Source organism: Bos mutus, chromosome 10 (genome assembly GCF_027580195.1).
Source record: "Bos mutus isolate GX-2022 chromosome 10, NWIPB_WYAK_1.1, whole genome shotgun sequence".
In the NCBI taxonomy this organism is placed as follows: domain Eukaryota; kingdom Metazoa; phylum Chordata; class Mammalia; order Artiodactyla; family Bovidae; genus Bos; species Bos mutus.
In genome coordinates this window covers 52,432,219-52,452,955 of record NC_091626.1, presented here as the reverse complement: position 1 = coordinate 52,452,955, position 20,737 = coordinate 52,432,219, and the positions used below count along the sequence as shown (strand labels likewise).

At 38.5% G+C, this 20,737-nt stretch overlaps 1 protein-coding gene across 1 annotated transcript in view; it reads right to left on the bottom strand.

Annotated features, from left to right (window-relative positions):
• UNC13C (unc-13 homolog C) overlaps window positions 1-20,737 on the bottom strand; it is a 644,738-nt gene that overhangs the window by 612,098 nt on the left and 11,903 nt on the right. Inside the window, 2 exon segments of the mRNA XM_070377927.1 lie at window positions 10,367-13,264; window positions 13,267-13,616. Coding sequence (XP_070234028.1) covers window positions 10,367-13,264; window positions 13,267-13,357 — 2,989 coding nt within the window. The 5' untranslated portion in view covers window positions 13,358-13,616.

Genomic DNA, 20,737 nt, shown 5'->3' with positions numbered 1-20,737 from the left:
AGTCTTTCAAGAAGTCAAACCACAAAAATAATCATATAATTGGTCACTTCCCAAAATGCATTCTAAATGGTTTAGTTCAGTTAGGAAACATATAAGAAGGTAATAGTACTTGGGGCTTCCTTTGTGGTTCAGTGGAAAAGAATCTGTCTGCCAATGCAGGAGACCCAGGCTCAATCCCTGGGTGGGGAAGATCCCACATGCCGTGGAGCAACTAAGCCTGTGCACCATAACTACCGAGCCCATGCTCTAGAACCCAGGAGCTGCAACTCCCAAAGCCTGCATGGCCTAGAACCCGTGCTGCTCAACAAGAGAAGCCACTGCAATGAGAAGCCTGCACACTGCAGTGAAGAGCAGACCCCACTTGCCGCAACTAGAGAAAGCATGCAAAGCAACAAAGACCCAACAGTTAAAAAGAAAGAAAGAAAGAAAGAAGATAATAGTACCATTTGACTTCTGGCAAAAATTTCTCAGAAACAGTTTAAGATCAAAATAAGAAATCTCTTTGCTTTTTGGATAGATTGGCTCCCTACTGATACTTACTGGTTTGTCTGAAAACCCACTTTATTTTTATTTATTTATTTTTAGTACATGGAGGTACGATTATTATTTGCTGAGTTTGAGGAAACTCAGCCACAGAGAAATTAAACAACTTGCCTGAGATTAGACAACTTGGAGGTTGACTCCAGGGCCCCTGTGTTTAACCCTCTGCTTGGCTACCTCATTGGTGGTCATTGAGGGATATTGTGAGAGATGCCTGGCAATGACCAGCAACTCACTGCCTATGAGGGAAGCAGCAATAGGCACTTTCAGCACGATGAGCCCAATGCTTGCTGGACCTCATCCTCAAAGTATTACAAAGATGTTCTTAAAAGATTTGTGGATTTGTATGTATCTCTGGATACACAAAGGTGATGGACTGTGGGGACCACAGTGGAACTAGGGTAAAAAGACAGGAGATTCTAGTAATAGTCCAGGCAAGAGATGATGGTTTCTAGAACTAGGGTAGAGACAAGAAGTTGGGAAGAATTTGCTATGGTTGAGAGATAATTAGATGGTCAAATGGTCAGGGCTTGTGAAATAACTGATTCAAATTCAGAATTCTTGATGGAAGCTTGAGTTAATGAAGCCTTAAGTCCTGTTCTCAAGTCTGGGCTGCTAAGTGAAGGGAGGATGCATTTCCAGTCACCTCCAGCTTCAGAAGCACCTCCCTCCAAGGACTTACACATCAGGAATATCAGAAAGAAAGGAATTCAGATGCTGAGTAGCCAAAAAGAGACAAATGTCTACTAAAGAGTGACAAGGAAGGGTCTAAGAACGATGGTTCTCTGACCTGAGCAAACAAAGGGTAGTGGTGCCATGTACTGAGAGAGGAAATCCAGGAGGAGAAGCAGGATTAGGAGACAGAGGATGAAAAAAGTTTGCTGTTAGGCATGGTGAGTTTGAGACCGATGGAATACCCCATTTGAATCAAGTCCTACATTCATTTTGGTCAATCTGTGGTAACTAGGAGAAAAGAAAAAGTGCCAACTGCTCCACAAGACTCAGAGAAATCTGGGCTCTGGATATTTCACCAGATTTGTCTCATGCCATTCTCTGCCTTGCTTGATAGACTCCAGCCACATCAGGCTTTCCTTAATTTTCTTAAATATATCACAGCACTGTCTGCCTTAAGATTCTGGCTCAATACACTTCCTCTGCCTGGAATGCTTCTTTTATTTCCCTTAGCCTAGTTCATGGTATTCATTCTTCCGACTTCAGGGTAGATGTCATTTCCTCAGGGAAGACTTTTCTAAACTTCAAATAAGATGCTGTCTTAGCACTTTCTACTTATTTCTCCCACACAGTTTAAAATGACGCATTTGTATGCTTTTGAAATTTAAATTCATCATACATACTTCACAAGGACAAAGACCAAATAAGATTTGTCACTACTATAACCCAGATGCCTAGCCAGGCAATTAGATACTTATTAAGGAATGAAGGAACTAGTGGGTGAACTAATGACTAAAAGAAGGAATGTCTAGTTTTGGGGAAGGAAGAGTTAGCCCAAAGACACTGATTCAGGACCATCAACACAAAAATGAAAACTCAAGCCAATGGAACATGAAATCATCCAACAAAAAACAAAAGGACAAAAGCAGTGTTATTAACTATTAACTAATATGTATTTCTTAATGTGATCCATGACTCATCTTGCATTGAGATTAACCAAAGATTTGGTCAAGGAATTTATATTTTCACCAAGTGCTTCCAAGTGATCCTTCTGTATTCTAAAATCTGAGAAACCTTAACTTTAATATTCAGCAGAGAGATACTCTTGACACAGCTCCAAAAGTTTGTATTGCAGACTAGGTGTTCTCAAGTCCAGAAGAAAGAAGCACAAACGTATATAGTAGCTAAGGGTATGCTGTGTGTACAGGGCATCAGAATAGGATTCAGAAGTCCTGGAGCTGATCCTTGGTCCCATCACGTGCCAGTTTTACAACCTACATAACAGCTAGTAATGAACTTGAGGGAACAGATACTTGAAGAGGTTGGCTATCTCACTGATGTTGTACGAGAATTAAATCTGTGAGAGTTAATTCTTAAAAAAAAAAAAAAAGGAAGCAGCACAAAAGTTGTTTTATGTGTTGAGAAACTGCAAAGAGAATGTTGATCAACTTGGGAATTATCCTATTGATCTTCCTCAGATAGTAAAATACGACCCTGTTAACACTGAGTAAATTCACATCTTCTGTGTGTGTGCCTGCCCATAAGAGTGTGTATGTCTTTAACTGTAATCACTAAATAACAGAAATAGAAAATGAAAGCCATGGACTTTCCACAAGACATCATTAAGCATCAGAAAAGGCATTAAGGAAAGGGGAAGCTTAACCTACATCTCCGGGAAGTAAGATCATATTCAATCTGTCATTTCTTGTTGCCACTATTACTTGCAACCAACAAGTTTATCACGAGTTTCACAGAAATGATACTTGGATAATCATGTTTCCTGTAATAATGTCATGTAAAATGGAAGAACGGTCTGATAGCTTGAGTGCTGGCTTATGATTTGGGAGGACAGCTGGTAACTGCAGATCTGCTGATAAATCCGTGCTGTCAGGTAAATCAACATTTTGCCAGCTCACATCTCCATCTTATAAAGTTGAATAGCAATACTTAATTTCTGAAATCTTAAAGTCAGCAGCAGTGAGTAAGCACATAGAATCTGGAAAAGAAATGCTAACTCTAAATCCTGGTTCTTGTACTTCTTAGTTCCTTTTTTTCTCCTCTCCTTAGGTAAATTTATCTCTGTTTCTTATCAATAAAATGGAGATAATAGCAGTATCCATCTCATAGGATTATCGTGAGAATTATATGACTTAATATAGTGTAAAATATGTAGAAAAGTGTCTGGCACATAACAAAGCACTCAGTAAATGTTATCTATTATCAAGCCACCTATCTTACAGGGTTCTTAAGAAAATTAATGTGTGTGTTTGTGTGTGCCAACACTACAATAAAAAATACCCACATAAACATCAAGTTTAATATTGGAAATTAGTTCTATCCTTTTTAAAGTAGTAATGATGGTTAAATTGGAGAAGTAAGGGATTAGTTGGGGCAGTGAAGATGGCTGGAGGGAGTAGAGAGAGATATTTATTTTAAGTAACACTGCTCAAAGTATCCTTGGGATTGACTACAGAGTCATATCATAGTTGTTAGAATCTGCTGAATGTTATTCATTTTTATCCTCTAAGGGTTTCTTTTATTTTGGAAGTAGCTGAGACCCAGTGTGAACCAAGTTTGATGAATGAGATAGTTAACAAGATTCCATAAAACAATTTCCTTTTAAAAAGAATAAGAAAATGCATACCGTAGGTTGGAATAAACAATGGTGAAGAAATCTATTAATGCATTTAGTTCCTTCTGGTCTTGTAGTCCATGGAGGCAACCTAAACTATTAATAATACCTTATCATGGAGACCAGTTTTATTTGGGGTCAGGGTAACCCAGCAACCTGAAACTCAGCATCAGGTCACTGCCTGCAAGTTGAGCTCAATCCTTGAATGCCAGGGGAACAATCAAGCTATTTTTTTAACCTGTATTAGAGACTCATTACTGACTAGAGACCCAGGTTCAGATATTTGCGTCACTCTCTAGATGACCAATCTAGTATATCAATCCCTCCGGGATTTGCTTTCCTCTGAGTAGTTACTATTCTGAGATGTTCAGATCCTTTCCTAATCCCTAAACAAGTAACCAAGGCCCAATCAAAAAACTGCCTTCCTGGGGAAAATTCTTGCCCACATCAGGTCCCCAGTTCTCTCTGTTCTTGGCTGCTCTCTACCTCCCCAACTGATGCCCAGAGTTAGACTCTAGGTTCCCTAGTAGTCACTTGTAGTCTGAGGTATGTTTTCCAAGTAGGAGATTTTCCTCTAATGCATTGGGCTTTCGTTCTTCACTTCCTCCTGAGATTTATCCCAGAGCCTGAGTTACCCCAGTGGGTATATCTAGTCAGATCCCAGCACCTCAAACTCTAACCTAATCAATAACAATTGACTAGGCCATACTTTCCTGTGTCTCACACAAGACTCCAGTTTCTTTATTTTATCCCACACTCCACAGAAAAGTCTCACATGATTCACAATTTCTATAGAAGCTCTCTATTTGAACTTGCAAAAACTATATGAACAATGACATTAGCGGGGAAAAAAAAAAAAAAACCTATCCATCTGAGATTTTGGCATAATACCTTTCCTTGAATCCCTGGAGTTTGAAATCTATACTGCAGGCTTTGAAGCAATATTATTAGTATAATCTGGAAATCATCTTTCATCACCAGTTAATATTTCCTTGTAAAATGTGTTATATTTTTAGTTTCCCTACAAAGACAAATGTTATAGGAATACAGTTTGGAGCCATTAATAATTATAAATAAACAAAATCTTTGAACCCTAGAAATTCATTGTTCCTGTTAAAAGCTGACCTTTGTGTATCCTTGTGAATTTCTTCTCTACCTCCTGTAAAATGCTTTCATTCCTCAAAAACTCTGATTACTGGCACTCCTTAATTTCTATAAAGTCTTTTAATATGAGAACTGTCACCCTTCCAGATTTTCTAAACTTTTAAAAAAATATGACACTATCTCATCCCAAACTATTATCACTCACTTTGTGTTAACAGAGATCAATATTTACTACAGCAGCCAACACAAAACTGGCTGATCTTAAAAGCATAACTTATCCGTATGCTTAAAAATATAAGCTATGTCCCTTCATGAAAAGACTCACCTACACCTGCAATGAGATGTCATGAAAAGAGCATCAGATGCTGAATTCTGTTATATGTACATCAATTTCCATCAATACTCTTACTAGCTGTGTAGCCTCAGACCTGCCTTTGCCTCTTTAAGACTCAGTCACCTCATTTGCAAAGTGGGGCTAATACCATACAACAAAGATTAAATATGTACTTAAAGATTCTAGAGGTGAATAGAATTGGAAGGTGTTATGCATGTGTTGGTTCTCTTCCTATCTCTTAGTTCCATACCACATCAGAATAATAGCTTTGGGTCCACTTGGAACTATCGTCTTGTACACACCAGCTTACCTGTCTCCCCACTCAAGTGATTTATAAACACATGTGTTCTTTTGAGCACCAATCCTCTCTCGTAAAAAAATTACTCCTTTGGGCATTTTGGGCTTTCTGTCTAGCAAGAAGCAGAGATGCTAGCTGTTTCCACTGCCTGTAAGGATCCTTGGCCCCTTCACTCCTTACATAGATCATAGCCTGTCTCAAAAACCAAGACAATCACTTGATATTTTAAGTAATTATCGAGTATTTGGAAGCAAACAATACTAAACCAAAACTGTATTGCTATGCACTGATTTTAAATAGAACATTTTACAAATGGGCTGTCTTTTGTTATTACTAGTACTGTTATACTTGCCTTGAAGAAGAATGTTTACATTTGAAGGACTATATATATTGCTTCTCTATATTTTAATGTGTAGAAATTACCAAAACCTCCTCATAAGTGTAATAACCTGCTGCTCTGGAGAATTATAAATCATTCTTTATTTTAAGCAAATTATTCACACATTTTCTTAGACTGATTCTATCTCTTCCAATTAGAAAAGAGGAGATGAAACAATCCTTCGTGGGCAGGTATAGTATTTGCTACACAGTACTCAGTGGCACTCTTCAATTGTGCTCTGATGCTCACTTGCCTCAGAGAACACCCTAAAAAGGCAGACTTCGTAGCTCCTGAGCTGGACTCTCCACAGCAGAGGCCCAGAGATGTTCAAAAGTGTAAGCACCTCTTGATAGATAAACTTGGACCAACAAACCTCCAAAACTTAGTTGAAATATTTATTCTTTAACATTAAACCTGGAATTTAAGTAAATTCAGTAAGTTTTTAAAGATGTATAAGTTAACATCATCATAGAAAGAAAGATGTGATTAACTGAGCCAAAGGTGAGAAAAGTCAAGTTTTCACTCTCCATCACATTCTCCCTTTTGTACTATATTAAAATATATCTGATTTAAAAACTCTTTTTAATAGAAAGAAAGAAATTTAAAGTTTATCTGAATTCTAAGAATTCTCCACGGAACTAGAGAGGAGTCTAGCATTTATTTGTGGACTAGATAAATATGCCAGATACTGGGGCAGGCTCTGGCATTACAGTAGCAATGGAAAGGGAAATTCACTCATGGACTTTACAATCCTGTCTAGCAGCAGCCTCTTCCAGAACGTACAGGCAACCTGGAAATGACATTTCAAAACAAAACATTTTTTACTATTTTTCTTGAAAAACTTACTTCAAACTGACTTTAGAATCTAATTCCTTGTAAAGTGTACTCAGACTTTAGAACATCATCCTTCAAACATCTGTTGTACAGTATTTTTTGGGCTCTACAAGCCTTGGTTTATAAGATGAACCATGCATTTGGACTAGAAAAACTGAGAATGAACTATTTAACAATAAAACCTCAGTGCTTTTCATAGTATTTCTATTTTCTTGTGAAAATCCTTTAGTTGGAATCAGCCCTGCCTGTGGCCAAGGTTACCTCCATCTTTCATCACGTCTCTCCACCTTAAAACATGAACAAAACAATCTTTGAGGGGAGTAAGCATATGGCTGCTCTCAAAAACCAAATTAACCATCTATTTAATTCTATATTCACCATCTTACTACCTGTATGACACTGAACAAGTTATGTAAGCTTTCCGCATCTCAGTTTCCTCACCTGTAAAATGAGATAATAATGGAATCAAACTTACAGTGATGCTTTAAGAGACAAAGGAATAAAAAGATAGATAAAACGCTGGGAAAATGCCTGGTATATAATAGTACTCAATTATAAGGTTGCATCTCTTCTGAACCCCTAGGAAATAAAGGCACAGTTTAGCAAGTAAAGGCCACAGTTTGGATTTGGATTTTACTTGAAAGCTCATGTTTTTTATTCAGTATCCTGCTTCCTTTGATGTAGCCATTCATCCAACACATTCAGTGCCATCTTTGTATAAAGCACTGGTCAAATGAAAGAATGAAAAGACAAGACTTCTGACCCTCAGATTACACCTTAGAAGAGAACATAAGGAATACAGATAAATTGTCATTATAAAGGTGGACACCAGAGCTCCAAGAAATAGGTATAGGGAAATTCAGAGGAGATATTAATTAATTCCAGTCGATGGGTGGTGAAAGGCTAAGAGAAGGGGATCAGATATTCACCATCATGGTGTGTTTCAGACCAGTTACACACATAGAGTCCAGCAGCAAGGGAAGAATATGGCCTCGTGGAGGTTCTGGCTACATGTAGACTAAAATCTCTCTCCTGATTGGCCTGCTGTTCAAAGTTAAGATTCTCATATAAACTGGCATCAAACATCCATGTACACTGGGGTCTTTAAAAAGTCCCTCTTTACCAGGACCCTGAAGACAAAAGTTGAAATAATTGATTCAAATTCATAAGCCAACAATTCCATCAAGGAGAACCACCTCTCACATTGTTTACAGCAAGAGATCTAAGGTCCAACCTTGCCAGGTCAGTAATGGAGAGAAGACAGCACTGCTACCTAATGGTGACTGCATCGTCATGAAGAGAAAAATACGCTGGCATCTGCCCAAAGCCCAGTAAGCAGATGGCCATGGGCACAGAAGCCATCATGACGATTGGCACCTCTTTGGGATGCTCTGAACCGGGAAGGGGCCTGAAAAATGCCCTCCCTTGGCTGCCCTTCCTCATGAGGCATATTGGTGTCACAGGAGGGGGACAACTGCCTGACTGCTGCCAAAGAGAGAAGAGATGGCCTTTAAAATCTAGGCTACTGCAACCTCCTGGGTAGTCAATCTGGTGCCTTTCAAGCCATCAGAGAGCATCTTAAAGATGTATGTATGCTTTCCTGTAGGATAAATGATATCCAACAGATTCCATTCAAAGTTGGCTCATAGGACAATAAGCCAAGTTCCAAGATGGTAGAGTGGTTTGAGTCATCTGGAGTCAGTGTGTCAGGTATGACACACCTGGTGTGTTAGGTATGTGGTACACAATTGTTTTTCCTATGTTAGGATTCCGAAGTGGGTGCTGTGTGAATAACCAAATGAATTCATATTTTCTGAGGATAAGTACCACTGAAAGACTAGGATTTTAGCTATGTAAATAGTCATTATAAGTAACAAACTACCTTGCAAAAGTTTGCTAACTGGGGACCTTTTTATGAGTTGATGAAGATCCACTTTCTTTTTTGAAACATATAGTTTCATTGTATTTATAATATTGCCTAACATTTTGGATACCTTAACCAATTGGCATGAAAACACTCATGTGTTGCACCACAACAAACACACACACCTACACACTTTGCTTATTCTTAATATGCTTTTGAGTAGATCTCTCTGAATCCAGAGTAAGTAAAATATAATGTCAAAATCCTGACCTGTATTTCAGGCTTTGAACTATGAACTGAGTTTCAGTAATAAGAATATCTAATATTAAAAGTCACTCCAAAATAAGATATTCCAGTATGCATTACATTTACATAAAATTTTAGCTACTGCCATTTCAAATCAATTTTAAAAATATTTGACAATGCTTCCCTTTAAAAATAACAACCAAAAAACACAGCCTATGTACCCAAGATGCCCTTGACTTATGTTTTTTAAAAAAATTACATAAGATATGCTGTTTTATATGAACAGAATTTTAGAACAGAGAACCATAATAGTTATTTCAATTGTTTTAGGGTCTAAAATAGTTTAATCATGAAGGTATCTGTTTAGTCAATGATCCACCCATGTTAGCCAGAACATGACCAGTTTGAAGTTGTATCTGATCACAGAAAATGAAGCCATAATCAGCTACCAGATAAATAAATTATTATATTATTTTATAATAACAAATAATGTTTGATCATATAAATATATAAATTTGTGAAGTATTATGTAGAGTATTTTGAAGATGACATTTCCATATTCAAAGAAACCATTAACAGTATATGATCAATTAAAACTGAGATTATATCAAACTATCCTAAAGATATAAAGAGATAAGCATGCAAATAAAGTAAATTTTAAGGGACTGAGATAAAGTTTGGTTGAGAAATTAAAAGTCAACAAAACTTTTACTTATATGTAGCTACTTTTCAAAACTATATGATCCAAAATTGTTCCCCTAGGAGGTCAAGGAAAATTATTAGGTAAGGTACTATTTTCATTTCCATAATGGTCAAGAGATTCTACTCCACTCTTTAGGAGGAAGATACTTGTCTCTATCTCCTTACTGACTCCTTCAAAAGAGTGACTTGTGACCATTCCGGCACAGCCTGGGACGTTAATGTCCTCCCTTAGCTTCATCAGTAAGTAGTGAGTGAAGTTGTCATCCATGGTTCAGGATGGGGTTGGCTGTGTACACCTAGTTCTTCCTGCTGGCATGCTCCAAAGTACAGAAGTGATGGGGAAAGGAGTGGTAAATCTAGGAATCTATCTTTCTTAATTCTTTAAGATTAAGTTTATCTTTCTCCCTATCCCTATACAAAACCAAAATGTAGACCCCAGGCTGCTCTTTGATTTCACCCACCCTTCCTTTGACACCTGATGCCATTAAATTGGAAATATGAAGGGCCTTTTTTGACTAATCCTAGCACAGAAATCTCTATCCTCAGAGTATAGTGCTTATTTTAGTATGACCTATTTGAAAGAATGTTGATTTTAAATTGTCAAGCCCAGCTTGTTGGGGGAGCCAAGTAAAATAAGATTCTTCTCAGAATAAACATGCAAATTCCTTGAAACTAAATTCCTTCTCCCAAGAGTAAACACAGAACATGTTCTAAAGAACACAACCCAATGAGCTCATAATATAGCAGTTAAACATAAATACCTCCAGCCAGGATCTTCTCTTCCAGTTCTGCCATTTGCTTCTTATAGGCTTTCAAAGCTGCTTCTTTGAAAGAGGGACGAATCCTCTTTGGCTTTGTGACTTCCACTAGTTGTTCAGGGATGTTTTGGTTTTCGTCTTCTTTCATTTCCATTTCAGCCGGTGCTTCATTTAAGGGTTCCAATCCCCCTTCACTAACCACATCATCTGCCTGCCCATCATAACCCTCATCTTGTGGGGTTTCATAAGGGGTTTCATATGAAGGGTGATCATACTCCGGCATTTGTTCATCTGTTTCAGTAACACTAGTCCTGTTTTCTAGCTTAGCAAGGACTTGTTCCATTACTTCAACATAATCTGTTTCATTATCAGCCACTGGTTCACTATAGTCCTCTTCATCCTCTGCTTTGTAATAATAAGGTTCTGTGTAGACATCAGAGTCAAGGGTTGTACTCGATTCATTTGCAGTTGATTGGGATAATGTCCGAAATCTCCCCATTAAGGAAGAGCCGCTGTCCTCATACCCACTGAGACTCTGTGTGCTTTTGTTCCATACCACTTCCAAGGCTGACTTAGCTCTCTGTAGTGTAGATCCAAATTTTGGGAAGCTGAAAGCCTTATCGGAAAGGTCGATGCTTAATCGACTATGCCAAGATTTGGGTGGGGCATCCTCTGAATCATCACTTTGCAATTCACTTTGACTTCGATACATCATGGACAACTGGTTTTGGTTTTGGTACAGCTCATTAGAATTAGGTTCCTGATAAGAATTATACTGGCCAACCCACTGTCCTTGTGGTTCATTATCCAGCCCAGGGCATGGAGATGAGTTGTCATCTTGGGTTAAATCATAACTCTCAGAGTCATCCTGAAGGTCACTGTGGCCCTTTCCCAAGTCTTCTAGGTCTTTATGGTAAACATCAAGTGGTTGATCAGATAGACTGTTTGTGTCATAGTCAAAAGCTTCCTGGGTAGATGAATCCAAACCTAAATCGGCTCCTTGCTCTTCTTGATTCCATTCTTTCCATGGAGAAAGATCTTCATGTAAAGAGAGCTGAGAATCACTGTAGTGGCTCTGGTCTCCAGAAGCACACACCATGCCATTACTCACTCCACTGTCCACGGTTTCTGTGTATTCAATTTCACTCTGCCCTTGGACACCCAGAGGAGCCCCATTCAAACCCTGATCCTGAGGGTTGTCATACATGGTAGGGGTGCCCTCCTGTTTCCTCTGCCAAAGTTCCCGGTCTGAAGAAGACATGAGGGAACTTCCATTAGTTCTAGTGAAAAACTGATTTTCTGAAAATTCCTCTGAATAAGATTGACACAATTTGGAAAAATCAGATTCAGAACGGCTAAGTTTAGCAGTGAAAAAATCACTCTGTGAGTGCCAGAGAGGTGTCACATCTGCATAATGGGTTGTGGTTTGTTTGGCCAAGTTATCCGATTCTGGCAAATGTGAAGAAAGTTTATCATATTCTGATTTATTTGCAATTTTGCTGCTACTAGCAGTTTTATTCTTGGCTCTAGCATTGTGTGATTTTGAACTTGACTTGGAAGCACTTCCTTTTGTTGGAAACTCTGACTTGGAAAGTACAGCATAACTGTTTCTATTGAGATCAGATGCCAGCTCTCCATCACTGTCATCAGGAGAGTGCCAACTGTTCTTCTTAAGTCTGGGCTCTGGAGTAGACAGCTTTATGTCCATGCTTTCATATGTCTGGGAGGATGGTATCCCTCTTTCTTTTCTTTCTTTGATGTCATGAGTAAGAATATCTGTTGAGATTCCGATGCCTGTTCCTTTGAGTTTATAGGATTTTTTTAAAACTAAATCCCTTTGCTGAGGGGTTTCAAAGTACACAAGGATGGGTCGAGGCTTTGCATTCGGGCAATCCCTTTGGTGTCCTATCCTCTGAGCAAATTCAATTTTAATAGCATTTGGTGCATCGGAAAAACCCATTTTATCTATTAGAACTTGGTACACCACACTTTCAATATATTCAAATCTTTCTTCGGGCACATTTAAAAATCTCAGGCTTGCTTTGCTTCCCACATGACCTAAGTGTTTAATATAATCATGGATGTCTCTAGTTTCCCTCCGAGACTGGACAAACCCTGTCCGCAGCTGCTCAATTTCGTTTTGCACAACCTCCACGCTGCTGGAGATCTCATCAATGGAATGCTTGAGAGCATTGACATGCCCTCGGAGTTCAGAAAGTTCTGTTTCTATCTGACTTATTCCCTGAAGTTCCTTAAAGATCATTTCCATGACATCCTGCGTTTGGCTAATGCAGACAGAGGAACTGAATCCAGGCTCCAGGGCGTTGGTCTTTGGGTTTCGGGCAGTTCGGTCCAAAGATTTGCTTCTGATTCCCCAGGTTTTCTTCATTGTGCTCAACTCTGAATCCGAGGAGACACACTCTTGACTCTTTTTCCATTTCCTCAGTTTGCGTAAAGCTCCTAGCTTTAAGCTCTGCAGAGTGCGTTCCCCGTCGGAACTCCCCTCTGAGGGCGCCAGGCTGCTGGAGCTCTTCCTGTTGCGTCTAACGGGCATCATGAGTGCTGACTGTGCCTGGTTTTCTGTACTGCTCCTTAGTTCACTGAGTGATTCTGAGTAGGAGCTCTCAGTGGAAGATAACTCCTGAAGGAGCTCCTCATGATCACCGTTGGTTACATGAATCTTCTTCTGGAGGCCATTGGCAATAGCTACTCGGTAACTGAATGTGGGGGAGAGAGAAAATTCTTTGTTAGCCTCCTCTTCTTTGGTGGATAAGTTGCGAGTGGATGAACACTTTGCAAGCTTCTTTACCGTGCTTTTCAAGGTGTTAGAAAATTTGGGGGTTTTGGTCTGGCCAGCAACAGGAAGGTCTTGATCTTTTTTTGGCTGACGATTCTCTTTTTTTTGGTTGTATTTCCCAATTTCTTTGTAAACATTCCTTTGCAAAGCTTATGGATGTAAGGTAAAATCAGGCTCTTGAAAACATTAGCCACCATGGAGAGCAATTAGAGCAAGCTTTTCTGTCCCAGGAAAGTAAATAATGTATCAGGATGGAACTCTGTAAATCCAAGGCCAGCATCACTGTTCAGATGTTCTGTGAATCAGTGAAAATAGCAGGAAGGGCCACTGTGGCTGCCACAGTGTCACTGTCCTGGGAAAACCAGAAGCCAGGCTCCATTTATGAAAGACATTCATTCTCTCTTGGAGGAAGGGTTTCATGAGTCACTCTCATTTCCACATAACTTCAGGCAGTACCTGAAAAAAGGAATTACAAAGTCAATATCAGAATTTGATCCTAGATTTAGCCCATGGCTAACAGTTTTTGAACTCTTCAAGATACACAGTGTGTGAAAAATTGCAGAGGGGACACAGAAATTTCAACACACAGTTTTAAAACAACTAGGTAAGGAAAGCAGAACCGATAACTGTGTTTAAATTATCATTTCCTTTTCCTAAATCGCTTATGGGTAGACACAGTTAAAATACTAGTAAAGGTAATAGTAATTATTTAGAAAAGTTTGTATAAGATGACAGGCAAATTTTAATAACTATTATATATTCACTATATGAGCTTATCATTTCCATTTTATATCTTTTCCTAAAATTACATTTACTTATACAAATATTACATTTCAATTTAAATATATTTGCCCCACCTCAAACATTTAAAATTCACTGAATTAATATTATTCATGTACTTAAGATTTTTTCTTATTCAAATAGTCTTACTTTTCTAGGTATTCAATGATTGATAATTTCTTAAATAATGATTAAAGAAATCCAAGTAAGAAAATATTTCATAGGATGATGTAAATACCAAGAGAAAATGCATCCTGTATAGACATCAAATTTGTCAATGGAGTATCATGAATTGAAAAAATAGACAATTATATAATATTTAGGCATATAATAACAACAAAAACACAATAGGAAAACCTTATATTTGAAAATAAGGATAATACATCTAAGTTCTTAGAGAATGTGGCTTGGAAAAGCAAAGCCACCCTAACCAACCAGTGCAGACTTGTGGCAGGTGGCAGGAAACCCATCCCTAGGGTTAAGATGATAACTGAAGATAGAGTGCCAAATCACAAAAAGAGATTGTACCACAAATAAAACATGTCTAAAGATACTAAAAAACTGGTTGGATATATAATTCATCCTATGATTTGGTGTTTTATAATGTAAATGACCACATAACTAAGTCATATTTGTGATAGTTAGCTTCTTGAATTATCTGGACAACAATGACAGTTTACATTAATTTTTCTGGTTTACCAGCACTGTGCCTTGTATGCAATAGGTATTCACATATAATTTTGTTGACTTGAACTATTTCATCACTGAAATATATCACAGAGTAATAGTAATGACCAAAAATCTTTGTTGATATCAAGCTATGGATTTGAGTAGATAAATGTTCTAATTCTTTAAAGAATACATCATAAACTACACATTGTTTTAGGAGCCTGATGGCTCTTTATCAGCTCCCTCCATTTGGAAATCTGCCAATTTCACTTCACTAGGATTCTGCAGGGACTTGGGGAATACATTCTCTGGCCAGGAGCCAAGTTTCATAGGAGACAGGGCACTGCAATGCAAGAAGGAAGCAAAAAGATGGAGAGAGACAGACTCTAAATCCATGTCTTCTGGATTTCATAAACAGTCAGAGTCAAATTTTGCTTGTCTGAAACAATTTGTCAGTCATTCAGAATTACATGCCAGGACCTGTTTTCTAATAATAAAAATGTCAAGAAATTAATTTCTGAATTAAATTCAAAAAACATTTATTGTACCCCTATGCAACTTCTCCTATGGGGAAAAAAAAGACATATTGGAAAGTTAAGTAGCAGTAGAGTAGATAAATTATTTAAAAGCCAACTTCAGTAAAATAAATTGTTCTACTAATCACTCTGTCGAAGATCCTGGGTTTCCCAAACCTTGAAACAAATACCTGATTTTTGTTTAGATGAAAGCAGGAATTTTGTCAATGCCTCTAATATTTTCATGAAATTGTGTTCAGGCTTCCTGACCTGTGTTACTAATTCAGAGCCAATGATCTAGACAATAATGGTTGGAACAATTTTGAACAGGAAAATTTAACCTGCAGTGATGCCCTGCTTCAAAATGCAAACCTGAGGGTATGTGGACACAGTTGCACAGATGAACTCACTTGTTCTGTATTCTAACCACATGGAACAACTTGTTATTCACTACAAGCTCTACTCTCTTTCACACCTCAATAACTTTTCTGTTCTCTCCACCTAGAATATCATTCATGTCTAGCCCTCCTTGTCTATAAAAATTGTGTTTCAGCTTCAGAATCATTTGTTCAGTGAAGACTTCACTGACCACCCACACTGAGCTTTTCTCTCTCTTTGCCACACTCTCCTGCAAGCCAGTGCATAAGCAATACATATTATTCCCTACTGTACTCTCATTCCTGTTTCCATCCCCTGGACTATGTCCTATTTAATGGGAAGAATATGACTTGTCCAGTTTTAAACATCCTGAACCCAGCATACATAAAAACATTTGATAAATAGTTATTGAAGAATTGGTCCAAAAGGTACAATGTTTCAGTCGTGCAAGTTGAAGAAGCCCTGAAGACCTACTGTACATCACAGTGCCTTTAGTTAATAATACTGCTGCTGCTGCTAAGTCGCTTCAGTCGTGTCCGACTCTGTGCGACCCCATGGACTGCAGCCTACCAGGCTTCTCCATCCCTGGGATTCTCCAGGCCAAAACACTGGAGTGGGTTGCCATTTCCTTCTCCAATGCATGAAAGTGGAAAGTGAAAGTGAAGTCACTCAGTTGTGTCCGACTCTTAGCGACCCCATGGACTGCAGCCTACAAGGCTCCTCCATCCATGGGATTTTCCAGGCAATAGCACTGGAGTGGGGTGCCATTGCCTTCTCCCAGTTAATAATACTGCATACCCAAAATTTTGCTAAGAAGGTAGATCTTGTGTTCATAACACAATCTTGGTGATGGTTTCACAGAGGCATACTTACCTCCAAACTCACAGAAAGTTAGAAATTAACCCACATTTCAGTCACTTATTAAATATCATCAGCTGGTTGTCCAAATATAAACTCCATCAAATACCTAGTCATTTTCTTGAATGATTAATCTCAATTTAATATCATATCCTAATTATTGACTTCCCCAAGACATATAGCCAGGAATCATTCTAGATTCAATATGATCCATCATATTTCCATACCCTATATATGTTCACTCATCTTACTAGTGATGCCTCAGTGCTGAACTCCACAATTTCTCATCTGGACTACTACAATTGTATCCTATATAGTCTTCCTAACTCTAAGTTGGCTCTTCTCTCAAATCAACCTTTCTTAAAATTAATACATTTAAAAGATGTAAATCCTTCCACTTAAATCACTATCTCAGTAGTTTCATGCCCTGTCACTTCCAGAAGCATGTCTGCCTAAGACACACGGAAATAGTAACAGTTCTGTGATCATTGTATTGTTGCCTCCCCGACGTGCTTTTGCCCATGCTGTTCCTTCTGGCTTCATTTCTTTCCTGTCCCCTCTATCTCCACATCTTACTCATGAATGTCTCTAAGGCAACTAAACATCTTAAATCCAGCAGGGATTAGCATCACCTTGTTTGACCTCCTTTAGACTCCAGCACTCCTCCTCTGTGCTCCCCCAATGCCTTGAATGCACATTTGTTATGGTAATTCTTAGAATATAACAGTTATTTGTGTGAAATAGTTATGTGTCTATATCTCAAATGTGATTTGAGGGGGCAGGGGCTATGATCTATTTAACTTTAAATATTCAAATTGCTCGATATATATTAGACTTACAATATTTGTTGGGCAAATAAATAAATACAAGCACAAATGAATGAATGAACAAGTAACAAGCCCATAAACTCGAAGATGGGTTATAAAGATTCCAAGAAGCCCGAACTAGCTGAACTTGGCCTTAAATGATCCAGATAAAGAAAATCAGTATACGCAGAAGGTAGGCATCACAAACATTCACATCATGTTAAAAATGAAGAAGCACCCACCTTGGAGAGAGATGGGAACTAAAGGAGGATGGGTCTGCATGGACAAAATGTAAATAGAATGTGGAAATCTCTGAAACTTAGGTTCAGAAGCTCCATTTGATGAGGGGGCACTAATGGTTTTTTGTTTTCAGCACAGCTTCTGGATGAGGCATATTAGCCATATAAGCATGAGAAAGTCACTTCTATACTGCCTTCACTTGTATATTTTTTTCTTCTTTTTATTCCATATTTTTACTTTCTATTGGAGTATAGTTGTTTTACAATATTGTTTGTTTCTCCAAAATATATGCAGTTCATGCAGTGCAATAACAAACAAACAAAAAAAAAACCAACAACAAATAACCCAACCAAAAAATGGATGAAAAACCTAAACAGACATTTGTCCAAGGAAGACATACAGATGGCCAAGAGGCACATGAAAAGATGCTCAACATCACTGATTTTAAGAAAAATACAAATCAACACTACACTGAGGTTATCCTCACATCAGTCAGAGTAGCCATCATCAAAAAGTATACAAAAAAATAATTGCTGGAGGGGATGTGGAGAAAAGGGAATCACTTGTACACTGATTAAATTGGAACAAAAATAGTATCTCCTCATGGGATAATTGTAATGAGTTAACACATGTAAAGTTCTTAGAAGAGTATCTAAAACAGTGCAGAGCCCAGTACCTATTAGTTACCATTAGAACTAAGAAGTATGTTGAAAAGATGAAAGAAGTATTCACAGAAGATTCATCATGTGGTATCTGTTGTGAACATTAAGATAGATAGAAATGGGAGGCAACCTAGGAACTCTACTCAGTTGGAGGATGACATGAAAAACAAACAAAGAAAAAAATACTAAAAAGAAGCAATTGGAGGGGAAATAGAGAATGCTTTATACCTACATGGTCCAGAGGCAAATTTCCAATATAGAAATCTCACCTTCCCAGTTACTGGGTTCTCTTTCTCAACCTCTGTTACAATTTCATTACAAAGCCATAGCTACCTTACCAAGGTTTGTGGTTGTTGTTTTGTTGCTAAGTCACATTTAATACTTTGTGCAACCCCATGAACTGTAACCCGCTAGGCTCCTCTGTCCATGAGATTTCCCAGGCAAGAACACTGGAGTGGGTTGCCATTTCCTTCTCCAGGGGATCTTCTTGACCCAGAAATCCATCTCACATCTCCTGTATTGCAGACAGATTCTTTATCACTGAGCCACCTGGGAAGCCCCTAACGAGGCTGGTGAGTCTCAAATATCACCTGCAGAGCTTCCTTCAAGCAAGTGGGCAGGATACAGCAGGAAGCTAACATTAATGAGCACCTTTGTGTTTTAGAAACTTGTGTGTGTGTTAGTTGCTCATTCATGTCCAACTCTTTGAGACCACATGGACTGTAGTTCACCAGGCTACAGTCTGTCTATGGAATTCTCCAGGTAAGAATACTGGCAGTGGGTTGCTATTCTTTTCTCCGGGGGATCTTCCCAACCCAGGGATCAAACCTGGGTCTCCTGCATTGCAAGCAGATTCTTTGCCATCTGAGCTTCCAGGGAAGCCCTCAAGATACTTAAACAATCCCAAATAATCCTCACAGAAACTCTCTGAAGAAGACATTATTATGTCCATTTTATAGATGAGGAAACAAGAGGTTCAAAGAGATTAAGAGACAACCAAAATTACACAGCTAGTGAGCAGCACCATGTTATCCTCTCTCTCAATACCTTCCACCAGAGCTTTATGAAAAACAACTGAAGCAAAAAGATATCTTGGTCCTTAGACCTGGGATCAATGAAGCTATCAGCTGCATACAAAGTGAATGTTACCAGTGGTAATGGACACAAGTCCTAAAATGCACCATATACAAACCCACAGATCTACTCTCTTCTCTAAAGTTCTATTTAAAAAAAAATTGTTAGTAGCCCAGATCAGGACAAAATCAATATCAGTAAAAGATATGTGGGAGGAGAAGGGGTTGAGGAGGGGCGGGGAGACCAGTCTATCATCATATGCATCATATGATGCTTAACTACTTGAATTCAGAATCTTATATTTACCGTCCAGTTGTATTACTTTAATTACATACATGTGTGCATGCTAAGTCACTTCGGTCATGTCTGACTCTGTGCAACCCTATACACTGTAGCCTGCCAGGTTCCTTTGTCCAAGGCATTCTCCAGGCAAGAATATTAGAGTGGGTTGCCATGCAACCCTCCTGCAGGGAATCTTTCTGACCCAGTGATTGAACTGTCTCCTGAGGCTCCTGTATTGGCAGGCAGGTTTCTTACCACTATCACCACCTGGGAAGCCCTTTAATTAATTAATCTTACAGGTGGTGCTACTGGTAAAGAACCTGCCTGCCAGTGCAGGAGAGATAAGAGATGCAGGTTTGACCCCTCTGTTGGGAAGATACCCTGGAAGAGAAAAAGGCAACTCACTCAAGTATTCTTGCCTGGAGAATCCCATGGACAGAGGATCCTGGTGGGCTACAGTCCATAGAGTTGCACAGAGTCAGTCATGACTGAAGAGGCTTAGTATGCATGCACATTATTTTCAGTAATGATGTTTGGGGGTACGATGTAAAGTTTTTGGCAGGAAATCTTTGAGAGAGATTAAAATGCTAGACTATGTTATGAGACATGTTATGAGACACTTAGTAGTAATATTTAATTATTACTTATTATGTTCCAAGCACTGTGTATATAATTTTTTAAAATTTGCCTCACTTCATTTTAATCCCATAATAATTGGGTGAAATTAGTATTATTATTTTCCAGAAAAGGAAGCTGAGGTTTAGAGTTTTCAAGGAAACTTGACTTAGTACATGCAATTAATAAGCAACACAGTCTTGACTCCAGGCCCCAGATTTGGACTGAGAATGTATCAACTCCAAATTGAATATTATGGTCTGATGGGGATTAAAATATTTGTTGCCAGTGTGTTAACAAGTCCATTTTGTAAAAAAGCTATTTAGTATGACCTCAACAGTAGGTGTCCTTGTGGGCTAAAAGAGCTAGTGAACCTTTGAACAGTCAGCAATTTATTACTAAATCATTACCAAAATTAAGTTAAAGTCTTTTCAGATCAATAAACAATTCTAAGTTCCTTATCAAATGCAATAAAATAGGTGACCTGGGTATCTGAATGCTAACTTGCAAGGGAGAGAAGAGAAAGAGGATGATCTGAGAAAGAGGCCCTACCAGGTTGCCTCCCCAAGTTCTGCCCTGTGTTTCAGCATGACTCTTCTCTCTCAGTCCCTGACTCTGAACTGAATCCCCACCTTTGGCCTAGGAACCTCATGGCTTGCCACTTGAGTTTCTGACCTTGTGTTTATTACTACCTGCTT